Below are 12,473 nucleotides of genomic sequence, written 5' to 3' on the forward strand. Positions count from 1 at the left end.
ATGAAGGAAATCCTATTCTACCATGAATGAAATTTGAACATTTTATACAAAGTGAAACAACCAATCTCAAGAAAACTAACACTAATATGATATGATTTAACTTATGAGAAGTAATCAAACTCATAGAAACAGAAAATAGAATGGTCATTGCTAGACAGTAAATGGAAGACAGGGGAGTTGTCAGTGAGTGTGAAGGTTCAGTACTGCAAGATAATAAATTGTGGTCGTCTGTTTATTTTCTATATTGCATTTTTGCCACAATTAAACATTGTTAATTTGTTAATGAGAAGCTGTAGAGATGGCTCAGCAGTTAAGAGTACTGCCTACTTTTCCAGAGGACCTAGCTTCAATTCCAAGCACCCACATGGCAGCTTACAACTGTCTGTAACTGCAGTTCCAGGGGATCTGACACCTTCATACAGACATACATGCAGGGAAAACTCCAATGCATGAAAAAATGTTAATGAAAAACTATAAAGATGAATTTCATGTGTGAGGGGAGTTTCCCTGGTCAACTTATCGTTGACTCTGAGAAAACTTATGAGGAGGAAAGGTTTATTTTGGTTGATGGTTTTATAAGGTTCATTCTGTAGTCATCTGCTCCAATTGCTTTGGACCCACAGAGGTCACAGTAAAATCATGGTGACATATTCATTAAGTAGAGGAAAGGAATTCACCATTTGGCAACTAAGGACCAAAGAGGAAGATCCAAAGAGATTGGGATCCCAATATCTCTTTCAACTGCATATATCCAAGGCCTCATTTCCTTACACTGAGTCTGACCTCTAAAAAGTTCCAACACTTTCCAAGGTAACACAAACTGGATCAGAACCAAGTGGACCTCTGAGACACATTTGAGATCCAAAACATGACAGAATCACACATTAGGAACTCCAAGATGGCCACATAATAACACTTCTGAGCTACTCCTGAAAGTGATTTAGACTCTCTTACCATGTGTGTCATGATTTCCTAAACTATTTAATATGGTACATTTGTGTGTGTGAGTGTGTGTGTGTGTGGGGGGGGGGGGGGGGGGGGCAAGTTACTTTATCTTGATTGTAGTAATTTTATAGTAAGTAGTAAAATCCAGAAGTATAAATACCCTAGCTTTATTTTTATCACAATATTTGACTGTTCAAAGTTTTTACAATCCTCTATAAATTTTTGGATCAATTTTCCATTTCTGTGAAAAGAAAAAAGCTATGTTTTACAGCTGTTAAGTGCACTTCATCATATCTTTTTGTTGAAATTATCATTTAAAAGCTCCATATCGGGGCTGGAGGGATGGCTCAATGGGTAAGAGCACCGACTGCTCTTCCAGAGTTCCTGAGTTCAATTCCCAGCAACCACATGGTGACTCACAACCATCTGTAATGGATCCAATTCTCTCTTCTGGTGTCTCTGAAGACAGTGACAGTGTACTCACATAAAATAAATAAATAAGGGGGCTGGGGATTTAGCTCAGTGGTAGAGCGCTTACCTAGGAAGCGTAAGGCCCTGGGTTCGGTCCCCAGCTCCGAAAAAAAATAAATAAATAAATAAATCTTTTAAAAAAAAAAAAAGCTCCATATCTCAACTCCTGCAAAGGAATCAAGTAGGCTGAGTGTAGACCATCAGCTCTCCTGTTCTTCTAGACCCAGTCCAACAGTCTTTTTTTTAACAAAAATAAATTTATTTCATTTACCTTCATTTTTATTTTTTCATTGCACCCTAAGCTGCTGAAAATTTCCTCATGGATGGTATCATTTATGGGCCACTGTTTAGGAACTTTCTGTTAATTTAATTCTTTTTTATTCGATATTTTTTATTTATATTTCAAATGTTACCCCCTTTACCCGATTCCTGTCCATAAACCCCTATCCCATCCCATCCCCCTTCTTCTATGAGAGTGTTCCCCCACCCACCCACCCCTCTCCACTTCCCCGCCCTGACATTCCCCTACACTGGGGGGGTTGAGCCTTGGCAGGAACAAACACCACCCTCCCCCACCCCATCCCCCCACCTCTCCACCCCTGCTCTGCAGCAAAATACCGGATGCAGATTTCCCTGCCCTCCCCCATACCCATCTGCTGCAGATTCCACAGATACTCCTCTTCTAATCTCTTTCCTCCCATTCAGTGCTTTATTCCAGCCCCCCAAAACAGTAGCCATTCCATGCTAATCCAAGAGCAGCTCCTTCCATGGAAGCAGGTAGACATCCTGTTTATCTTCACCTCTCTTTCTACTCCTCTGCTCAATCAGAGGCCAGACCATCTGCCAGAATGAAACTCAAGAAGGATGACCAAAAGCGGATGCTTCACTCCTGCTTTAAAAGGCAAAGCACTTTTATACACTCGGAAGGGGATAGGGAGGAAAAGTTTAGAACAGAGGCAGAAGGAACACCCATTCAGAGCCTGCCCCACATGTGGCCCATACATATACAGCCACCCAATTATATAAGTTGGATGAAGCAAAGAAGTGCAGGCTGACAGGAACCGGATGTAGATCTCTCCTGAGAGACACAGCCAGAATATAGCAAATACATAGGCGAATGCCAGCAGCAAACCACTGAACTGATTATAGGACCCCCGTTGAAGGAATCAGAGAAAGAACTGGAAGAGCTTGAAGGGGCTCGAGACCCCATATGAACAACAATGCCAAGCAACCAGAGCAAATGAGTACAAATAAAACATAAGAATTATAAATAAAATGGATGAGTTGTATCTATGTTAACATTCTGATTATGCAGTCTGGAGGTTCCTCAGAAAATTGGGCATTGAACTACCTGAGGACCCAGCTATAGCACTCTTGGGCATATACCCAAAAGATACCCCAACATATAAAAAAGACACATGCTCCGCTATGTTCATCGCAGCCTTATTTATAATAGCCAGAAGCTGGGAAGAACCCAGATGCCCTTCAATAGAGGAATGGATACAGAAAATGTGGTACATCTACACAATGAAATATTACTCAGCTATCAAAAACAATTTATGAAATTCATAGGCAAATGGAGGGAACTGGAAAATATCATCCTGTGCGAGGTAACCCAATCACAGAAAAACACACACGGTATGCACTCATTGATAAGTGGCTATTAGCTCAAATGGTTGAATTACCCTAGATGCACAGAACACATGAAACTCAAGACAGATGATCAAAATGCGGATGCTTCACTCCTTCTTTAAAAGGGGAACAAGAATACCCTTGGCAGGGAATAGGGAGGCAAAGATTAAAACAGACACAGAAGGAACACCCATTCAGAGCCTGTCCCACATGTGGCCCATACATATACAGCCAACCAATTAGACAAGATGGATGAAGCAAAGAAGTGCAGGCCGACAGGAACTGGATGTAGATCTCTCCTGAGAGACACAGCCAGAATACAGCAAATACATAGGCGAATGCCATCAATAAACCACTGAACTGAGAACGGGACCCCCGTTGAAGGAATCAGAGAAAGAACTGGAAGAGCTTGAAGGGGCTTGAGACCCCATATGAACAACAATGTCAACCAACCAGAGCTTCCAGGGACTAAGCCACTACCCAAAGACTATACATGGACTGACCCTGGGCTCCAACCTCATAGGTAGCAATGAATAGCCTAGTAAGAGCACCAGTGGAAGGGGAAGCCCTTGGTCCTGCCAAGACTGAACCCCCAGTGAACATGATTGATGAGGGGAGGGTGGTAATGGGGGAAGGATGGGGAGGGGAAGCACATATAGAAGGGGAGGGGGAGGGGCTAGGGGTATGTTGGCCTGGAAACAGGGAAAGGGAATAACAATCGAAATGTAAATAAGAAATACTCAACTTAATAAAGATGGGAAAAGCTCTCTCTCTTCTCTGCTCTATTACCCTCTTCTCCTTTGTCCCTTCTCTCACCGCTCCCCATCCCCCTTCCCTCCACGTGCTCATGGCTGGCCTTTACTTCTCCCCTCTTCTACTCTTCTTCTCTCATTAAACCTTTCCACATGGAAAAAAAAAGATGGGGAAAAAAACATTCTGATTATGATGTTGAGCTATAATTTTTCAAAAATTTTACAAATTAGGAAAAATGTAACACAACTAACTTTTTGTATGAATTTTTATGATTTTTTTATGTATGTGAAGTGCTCTATCTGCATGTACACCTGCATGCCAGAAGAGGGCAACAGATCCCATTACAGATGGTTGTGAGCCACCATGTGATTGCTGGGAATTGAACTCAGGACCTCTGGAAGAGCCATCAGTGCTCTTAAATGCTTAACCACCTTTCCCACCCCTGGTGGTGGTTTTAAACTGTGTGATTCTTCAATTATCCTGAAATAATTTTCAACATGAAAGCTTTCAAAAAAAACATCAAATTGATCCATGTGTAAAAAGAATCCTCTTAAAACATACAAAATACAGAACAAAACAAAATCTAATTAGCAGGAAAGCTATTTGCTTTTCAATTTGTTTTTATTTTAACTTTTTGAAAAGAGATAAGTGTGTACATAATATTCTATAAGAACAAACGGCATTTCAAATGAGATGAGGCCATAAGTTGTTCCAAGGGACTAAAGGTAATTTGTCTCAGTAATATGTGAGCTTTGATACAGACAAGAATTCCTACTATGTCTACTTCACCTTAGAGATACTTTAGGCTAAGATTAATCTAGGTGTCTAACTCTCTCAGATTCAGCTTTTAGTTGGAATTCAGTTTCAACTATAGGCTGCATCATGGCCATAAATGAAGACTGGCCTTGTGATGGCATTGTACTGTGCTAATTTGGGTATGGAGGGCTTTTAGCCTCAAGATTAATCGATTCATAGGTAGCCAATTTAGGAGTCAAGGGCATACCTATGCTGTCCATTGGTAGAATCTGGACTCTATTAGCATCACTTACAGGATGATCTTGAGCTCTTACTGGAACAGTAACTGGTTGATCTTGAGAACTTAGAGCATAGTATTCAGGAGAATTCCAGATTTCAATTATACCACCTGGCTTGGGAACCCCACTTTCAAAAGGAGGCATATCATACATATCATTTTGTAATAGAGGTTCCATGGGCAGGTCTATTTTGTTAGCAGCTGAACCTGAAGTAAAGAGTCTCCAGGATTCCTCTCCTTCAGATAAAGAGAAATTTGGTTGTAAGTTGGACTTAGTTGCATATTGATCCTGAGGTCCATTTGACATCATCCTCCAAAGATTCCTGTGCTTATCTAAATCAGTAGTATTTTCTGTCATACTACCCTCATGGAAATTCGCAGACTCCACTCCATCATCTTCTGATGGATTTGATTGTTTAATTATATCTGCCATCATTTTATCAAAAGACTCACCAGTATTATATGCTGCAGAAACACAGGGTTTAAAACCATCAGTCTTAGGAGGAGTATATGATATAGCTGTGTCAGAAATAAGCTGAGATAATGGAGATTTACTTAAATTATTTGTATTATGTGGAGCGGTATCCTCATGATACTGAATTAAATTCTGTCCAGAATTTTTTGGAAGTACAGCAACAGGCAATGACTTGACAGTTTGTGGGGTCTGGCTTTTATCAAGGAACAATCTATGGCTATCAGCAAAATAATTTGCATCACTAAAATTAAAGATTTTTGGTACATTGGTGATATGTTTGGTTTGTGGAGAAGTACTTAAGTTTCTTTGTAAAACCCCCAAGGAGGAATTCTGGGAGACCAGAGTTGGGATATAATTATGGCTATGCCTGATTTGGGGAACATGCTCATTTTCATACAATGTCCTACAGTGTAAAGAGGAAGTAGGATTCAGTAGCTTCTTAGATGCCTTGATGAATCGTTTTATCCAGGTAAAGTAAGGAGTTGTTCTAATGATGACTGTGGGATTTTGACATATCTTTGAAGTCCTATGTATGAGGCCCACTAGTTCCCAGTGGTTCTTTAGGAGACATAGAACAGGACTGGCTTGCTGTATCTGAATGAGGAAACCAAGAAATATATGTCACTTATACAGTCTACTGTGTAAACAATCTTTATACTATGTGAGGGAGAGGAGAAAATTCAAATAATATTATCACACAGCTCCCAAAAATTACCAATGCAAGACATGGGCATATACAGTTGAAACATATGATAAGAGAATATAGAATGTGTCAGTACTAATTATAAATTTTCAAACTCTTACAATCAGCCACTTTATCAGCACTGAACTTGTATTTCTAAAAGTTATATCAAACTTAATGTTAAAACCTAAAAGAACCACTGATCTTCCTATGAAATCTTCCTTTTGCTTTATTTGCCTAGTGACAATCACAGCACCACTACAAAAGTTCAACTTAAAAAAAATAACTTAAAAAAAATAATAACTTGAGGAGTGATACTCAAGGGAGGCTCCCATTCTCTGAGGAGAAGGGAAGGGGCAATGGGGGAGGGAGTTATAAGGGTAGAGCTGGGATGAAGGGAGGTGGGGGGGACTGTAATCAGGATGTACAGTGAGTAAAAAATGAAAATTAAAAAAAAAACTTGAAATCATTCTTAGTGCCTCTCTTTCCTCCACATTCTGTTACCAGTCTCTCAACAATGATTCTGATACTGTAATTTCCCAAAATGCATTTTAGTTATTAAATAACTTTCCTATCTAGGGATGCTTTTATTGTTGTTAGGAAATATAGTGTCTTTATGAAAAGGCATACTTCTTGTCCTTCTCACATAGGATCTTAACACAGCATCCAAATTTATCCTCTTGAAATCTAAGAATGATCAATAAATACAGATTTCTGCTTAAAAACTCTCCAATTAGTGCTTTCAAGTCTTAAAAATGTTAGAAGAGTAGTTGTCATAATAGCTTATAAGGCCTTAGAAACGTTTATTGCTACCTTGATGCCACCTACTGCTGCTGCTGGCTAAGATACTGTAGCCACCTAGCTTGCCTTTCTGTTATTTCAATATTCCAGACATATTTACACATCGAAATCTAAGTATTGGCCTTTCCTATGCACTACACTTGTAGTACTGCTCTGACATTCAAATGACTTGCTTCATCAGTTCTCCCAAAATTCCATTCAAACACTTTTATTATTTCTTTTTAAAAATGCCTCCTCTCATTGCCTAGTTGTATTGAGTGGAGTCATATAGATGAAAACCCTTACTTCTATCTTGTAGTGCAGGTATTTTAGGCTAACACTGTCTTTGGAGTCCAATACTTTCAGAGTTCCAGGTTATAATAAGCCCTGCTCTATGTTTATTATCCTGGTGTATTTTACTCAAAATAGTTAATGTCACTTCTGTTATTTACTTATTATTGATCACCTCTCAAAAATATATAAACTTATGAGAACATGAACTGCCCTATCATCATTGTCATTACCCTAGTTCAGATAAGGTTAGTTGTAAATTGTTGTTTCACATTTCACCAACAGGACTTCCATTTTAGAGCATTTTCAGACCAACTATGAGTATAGAACAGAATATAAATTTTGTCATATAATTTCTCTTGTCAAAATTTTGCATGTCTCCCCATTCTCTAACTAATACAGCACGTTCATGTTATAAGGTAATAACACCTGCAGAATCCGCCCCAAGATTACTGCTCTCTTATTTCTCTCCTAGTTCATAAGTAATCTAAACAGCACTTTTCCCCTCAAACCGAGCTATTTCTACATTTCTCAGGCTTGTCTTACTCTGCTTCCTTTTTACCTGAGCATCGTCATATCATTTCATACTTCTTATCCTACTTGGTAAATGGCTACTTATCTTTAAATAGTAGTTGAAACATTAACTTCAACACATCTTAAATTAATCTTCCTTCAGTGCCAATTTCATACTGTGCAGATATCTTCTGTACTTATTCGTCCTATGGGGTTACTACACTTTGCCTTCTGTACAAGAGGGTGAGCTTTGGGTGCTGGTACCACAAATGATTTTTCTAACACCTCCATACTACTGTAAATCCTTTGATGTCTGTATCCACTCTGGCACCTTTAGCTCCACCATTAGACTGCCATTCTAAGGAATGATCTCAGCTGATTCTTTTCTATCTCACCCAATAAACAGCCAGTGCTTGCTGAAATTCCTTTTGCAACAGTATGTTTCTAGAAACTAACATGAGTCCTCATGGTTAATATGTTTCCAGAAACAGTACTGGTATTTGTCTCATGCCTGGTGATGATCCTCTATGACACATAGCTACTAACTATATAGTTAGTAACTCTACAGTGTTACTCCCTCATCTCAACTTGTAACAGGGTTTCGAACGGTGTTCCATTCATTCTTGTTTACTTAAGTGTTTCTCATCTCTCAAGACTTAGCACTCAAGGCTGGTCATATGCTACAGTAATTCAGTCAGGATTTCCACAGTTCAAATTACTGCTTTTCTTGAAGTCTTTCAATATTAATTTGTGTGTGTGATTTCAAATTGTCAAGATATTTAAGTACCTAAAATGTTTCTTGCATAAGGCTTAATTTCTACAGCTTTTCTACATGAATAGGTGGAATGAGTTGTATCTATGTCTTCTAAATCTCCCCACAGCTAAGGTTGAGTACAGTGTTTATTATAACCTACAGAGAGGCTCTAATAATTTTTTAAAGAAAGATAAAATGTATTTGTGTCCACTGATTCTTTTTTGTATTTCTCATTTGTTTCTAAAGCCTTTCTTTGTGTAAACTCTATGCCACTCAAATATCCAATGAAACTTCCCAGATTCACATATTTTCCTGACACCAACTTCCTTATATTCTGTTACCTAATATTTAATTGCTATTTATATAATTGTACATTTTTACATTTCCTTCTTGTTCTTAATATTATTCTGGTATATGATTACCCAGCAGTCTTCCCGTGGTTGACTCTGAATACACAAGCCCACAGTCTTCTCTAGATAGGAATGCTGGTGGTGGCATGTTGAGAAATCTAGAAGCTGCACATCTATCTTCTTTACTCTGGTGGTTCCGAGCTTCTTGCTACCTAAAGGCATATGTAAAGGATGGTGCTGAGATGGAAGGCACTATATCACAGACTTTGGTTTGTCACCACTCTCAATTCAATCACAGAATCTTCCCAAGACAGTCTTCTTTCCCTTTCATCCCTTCCTGTTCTTTCCTCCTTCCTTTCTCTTCTCTCTTTATATATCTCCTTATCTTGTACTTTCTGAACCATTCACACCTTGAACTACTGTTGTGACGCTTAGTCTGTTGTTTTGGTTTTTTTTTTTTTCAAGACAAGGTTTCTCTGTGTGTGGCTCTGGCTATATTTGAACTTATTCTGTAGACCCTGCTTGCCTGGAACTCACATAGCTCCACCTGCCTTTGCCTCCTGAGTGTTGAAACTAAAGGTATTCACTACTACTAGCCGGCATGATGGTTAGTCTTGATTATAAATTTGATCGGATTAAGAAACACCTTGGTGCACCTAAGTAAAGCTCACCTCTGGACATGTCTTATAGCATTTCCAAACATCTAGCTCATGACCACTCTGAACAAAACAATGAATTAATCATTTGATGGATATTATATGACAGTATTGAGATATAAAGGTATAAAGTGTACCCTAGTTGAAGAAGTAGTTAACTGGGGACATACTCTTGTGCCAATATCTTACTCTTGCTCTCTCCTATACTCCTCCCTTCTCTCTACTGCCTGACCACCAAGAAGTGAAAAGCAGTCTCTACCACACACTTCAACTGCAATAGTGTTCTCTCAGTACACAGAGACAAGCAGCCAAATATGGAACTTTCTGAAACTATGAGCCAAAATAAATCTATCCTGTCTTAAATCATCTCTGTTAGATCTTTCATCAAAGCAACAAGAAATAGTTAAAATACCTGGGTACAGAGAGAGTTCTGTAACAAGAGTTGAGACTTAAATCCAGGCATAGCCCTTTCCTTTCTCATGCTTCAGTTTATCATCTAACGGATTGATGTGATGTGGACATAAGTAATGACCTCCACTACTTTTTCTAGATTATTTTCCCCTCTTTAGAGATTGAATTTCTTTAGAAAATGAGTAATATTCCTAAAGCCGATATCACAAAATAATGTAACTTGACTCCTTTTACTTACTCTGATATTCATACACATAACAGCTTTTGTATTGGCACTTAGAACAGCTCTTCAAGGATATATTAGTGAACTGAGATAGTGGTATTTCATCCCCGTAAATAGGCTCTTCAAGAATGATCAAGCCAATATCTGCTTCCACTGGATCATTTTCATCTTTGGGATTAAACTTGGGGTGGAGGCAGATTCTTTGGCCATGTGGAATGCTTTCTGGGTCATTTACTCCTGAAATGTCCAGGTATAACGGTTTCCTAGGATAAGAGAAGGATGTGCAATAATCTAATTGATGATAATAAAGAATCATCCATATAATATCTTATAAAAGGCATTTTTGACAGCATAGGTCAAATTCAAAGTTATAAAACAACCCAGTTCTTCATTTATTATCTAAGGCCTTCTATTGGCCTTCGGTTCCTTTGTAGTTACACTGCTTCAACAACAAATATTTGATTCTCAAAAACTTGCTTTTTATACCTGGATCTTAATAAATTCCATAAATTTCCATTTCAGATGAAGCATTCTCCAAATTGAAAAATAAGCCCAGATCCCAAGTGTCCACAACAGTCTAGGACTCAGGTAGGCACTCTCTACTCTCCTTTCTGTCTTCCAGGACAATCTCTCCAGTCTTATCCCCAACCCAGTAACAGACTGTTTTGATGTGCCTCTCCTCCCATCCTACCTTCAATACCTGAGGACTCCACAGAACTTGCTTTGAGCCTGGCCTTCTGTCAGCCACGGATACACAGAAAGTCGTTTTACCCGGATCCTGCTGTGAACACTCTGGTATTGGATGCAGGTAGATGCTTTTCACTCTTTTCCTATTTTCTGTTAAAATCTTTCCCATCTTATAGCTACTTGAGTCCTATAGCTACATGCTTGCAGGGGCCTGTCTTCCAGTCCTATCTTTATTCCCTGGAGACTCCACCAAACCTTGCTGTGAACATAGATTTCCTCCTTCCCATGGTCCCTCTCCACCATCCCTTCCTTGTATCCCATCTTCATTCCTTTATGTTAACGCCCCACCATACCTCAAAACATTTTCTATGCAGGGCCTGCAGGGCTTGAAACTGGCAGGGACTCAGATAAGTGTTTCACTCTGATGTTCATGCCCTCCATTAGGATCTCTCCATTCTCATTCTGCGCCTGGTAACAACTTGCTTACAAGTGTCTCTTCTCCTACCTCAACTTTATTGACTGCAGATTCCAGCTCATAGTTCAGACCCATAGTCCCCCTAGAACATTCACCTGTTTCTTCAGATTATTATTTGTCCTACTGCAGCTGACTTGTAAAATCCCATCTTCCCACCACACTGCAATTACCAGGGAACTTGACTCTCAGTTAGATAGATTCCTTTTTAAAAAAAAATAATTGCTTTCTTTTCTTAAGATTTAATTTTATTTTGTGTATGTGAGTACACTGTAGCTGTCTTCAGACACACCAGAAGAGGGCATCAGATCCCATTACAGATGGTTGTGAGCCACCATGTAGTTGCTGGGAATTGAACTCAGGATGTCTGGAAGAACAGCCAGTGCTCTTAACCTCTGAGCTATCTCTCCAGCCCAACAAGATCCTTTTAGCTCTTTCCTGAAGCCCCTTTAAGCATTTCCTCTTAACCCACCTCTACACCTGTCTACCATCAATTGACATGAAAAATCACTCTCTACCATGAAACTCACAGCTACCACACTTTTACTAAGATTAAGAAAGGACAAGAGGCATTTTGTGAGTGGCAGTGAAAAAGGACACACCTCCATGAAGGTGTCAGACACAATTTGGGAGTGTGGGTGCTTCTTGCCAACCCCAAAATGCCAGGCACTGCCACTATACCAAATGTGCATCTTTGCACCCAACCATGTGGTCGCCCAGCCCCACACCTGGCACTCCATGTCACAGCTGAAAAGGATGAAGAAATCATCCAAGGAGAATGTGTACTGCAGGTGGGTGTTTGAGAAGTCACCCCTGTCCCGCCTATGAAGACCTCTGGCATCTGGCTGCTCTACAATTGCCTCAGTGGTACACACAACATGTACTGAGAGTACCAGGACAGGACCACTGCTGGCACAGGCACACATTGCTACCATGACATGAGAGCCTGAATCCATGCTTGCGTGCACTCCATCTAGATCACGAAGGTGGAAGAGATTGCAGCTGGCAGGTGCCCCTGGGAGGCTGTCAAGGAGATTCCACGACTCCATGATCAAATGCCCATTGCTGCATTGCATGTTATGGTGCCAGCACAAGCCATGCTTCACCACCAAGAGGCCCAACACCCTCTTCTAGACTCAGGGACCCACTGAATAAAAACTCTAGACTGTCAAAAAGGAAGAAAGAAAGAAAGAAAGAAAGAAAGAAAGAAAGAAAGAAAGAAAGAAAGAAAGGAAGGAAGGAAGGAAGGAAGAAAGAAAGAAAGAAAGAAAGAAAGAAAGAAAGAAAGAAAGAAGACAAATTCCCATTGCCTCACTGCATATATATTATGGTGGCAGCACAAGCC

General features: G+C 39.6%; 1 protein-coding gene and 1 pseudogene across 1 annotated transcript in view; one reads left to right on the top strand and one right to left on the bottom strand.

Annotated features, from left to right (window-relative positions):
- Positions 1–4,403: 4,403 nt before the first annotated feature.
- 4930519F16Rikl (RIKEN cDNA 4930519F16 gene like) overlaps positions 4,404–12,473 on the bottom strand; it is a 32,297-nt gene continuing 24,227 nt past the window's right edge. The window contains exons 3-5 of the mRNA XM_087600987.1: positions 9,985–10,232; positions 8,752–8,891; positions 4,404–5,903 (exon numbers count right to left, since the gene is read on the bottom strand). Coding sequence (XP_087457113.1) covers positions 4,728–5,903; positions 8,752–8,891; positions 9,985–10,232 — 1,564 coding nt within the window. The 3' untranslated portion in view covers positions 4,404–4,727. The remainder of the gene's footprint in view (positions 5,904–8,751; positions 8,892–9,984; positions 10,233–12,473) is intronic.
- On the top strand, positions 11,648–12,262 carry LOC103690866 (60S ribosomal protein L18a pseudogene; annotated as a pseudogene).

This window comes from Rattus norvegicus, chromosome X (assembly GCF_021556685.1).
Source record: "Rattus norvegicus strain SHRSP/BbbUtx chromosome X, alternate assembly SHRSP_T2T, whole genome shotgun sequence".
In the NCBI taxonomy this organism is placed as follows: domain Eukaryota; kingdom Metazoa; phylum Chordata; class Mammalia; order Rodentia; family Muridae; genus Rattus; species Rattus norvegicus.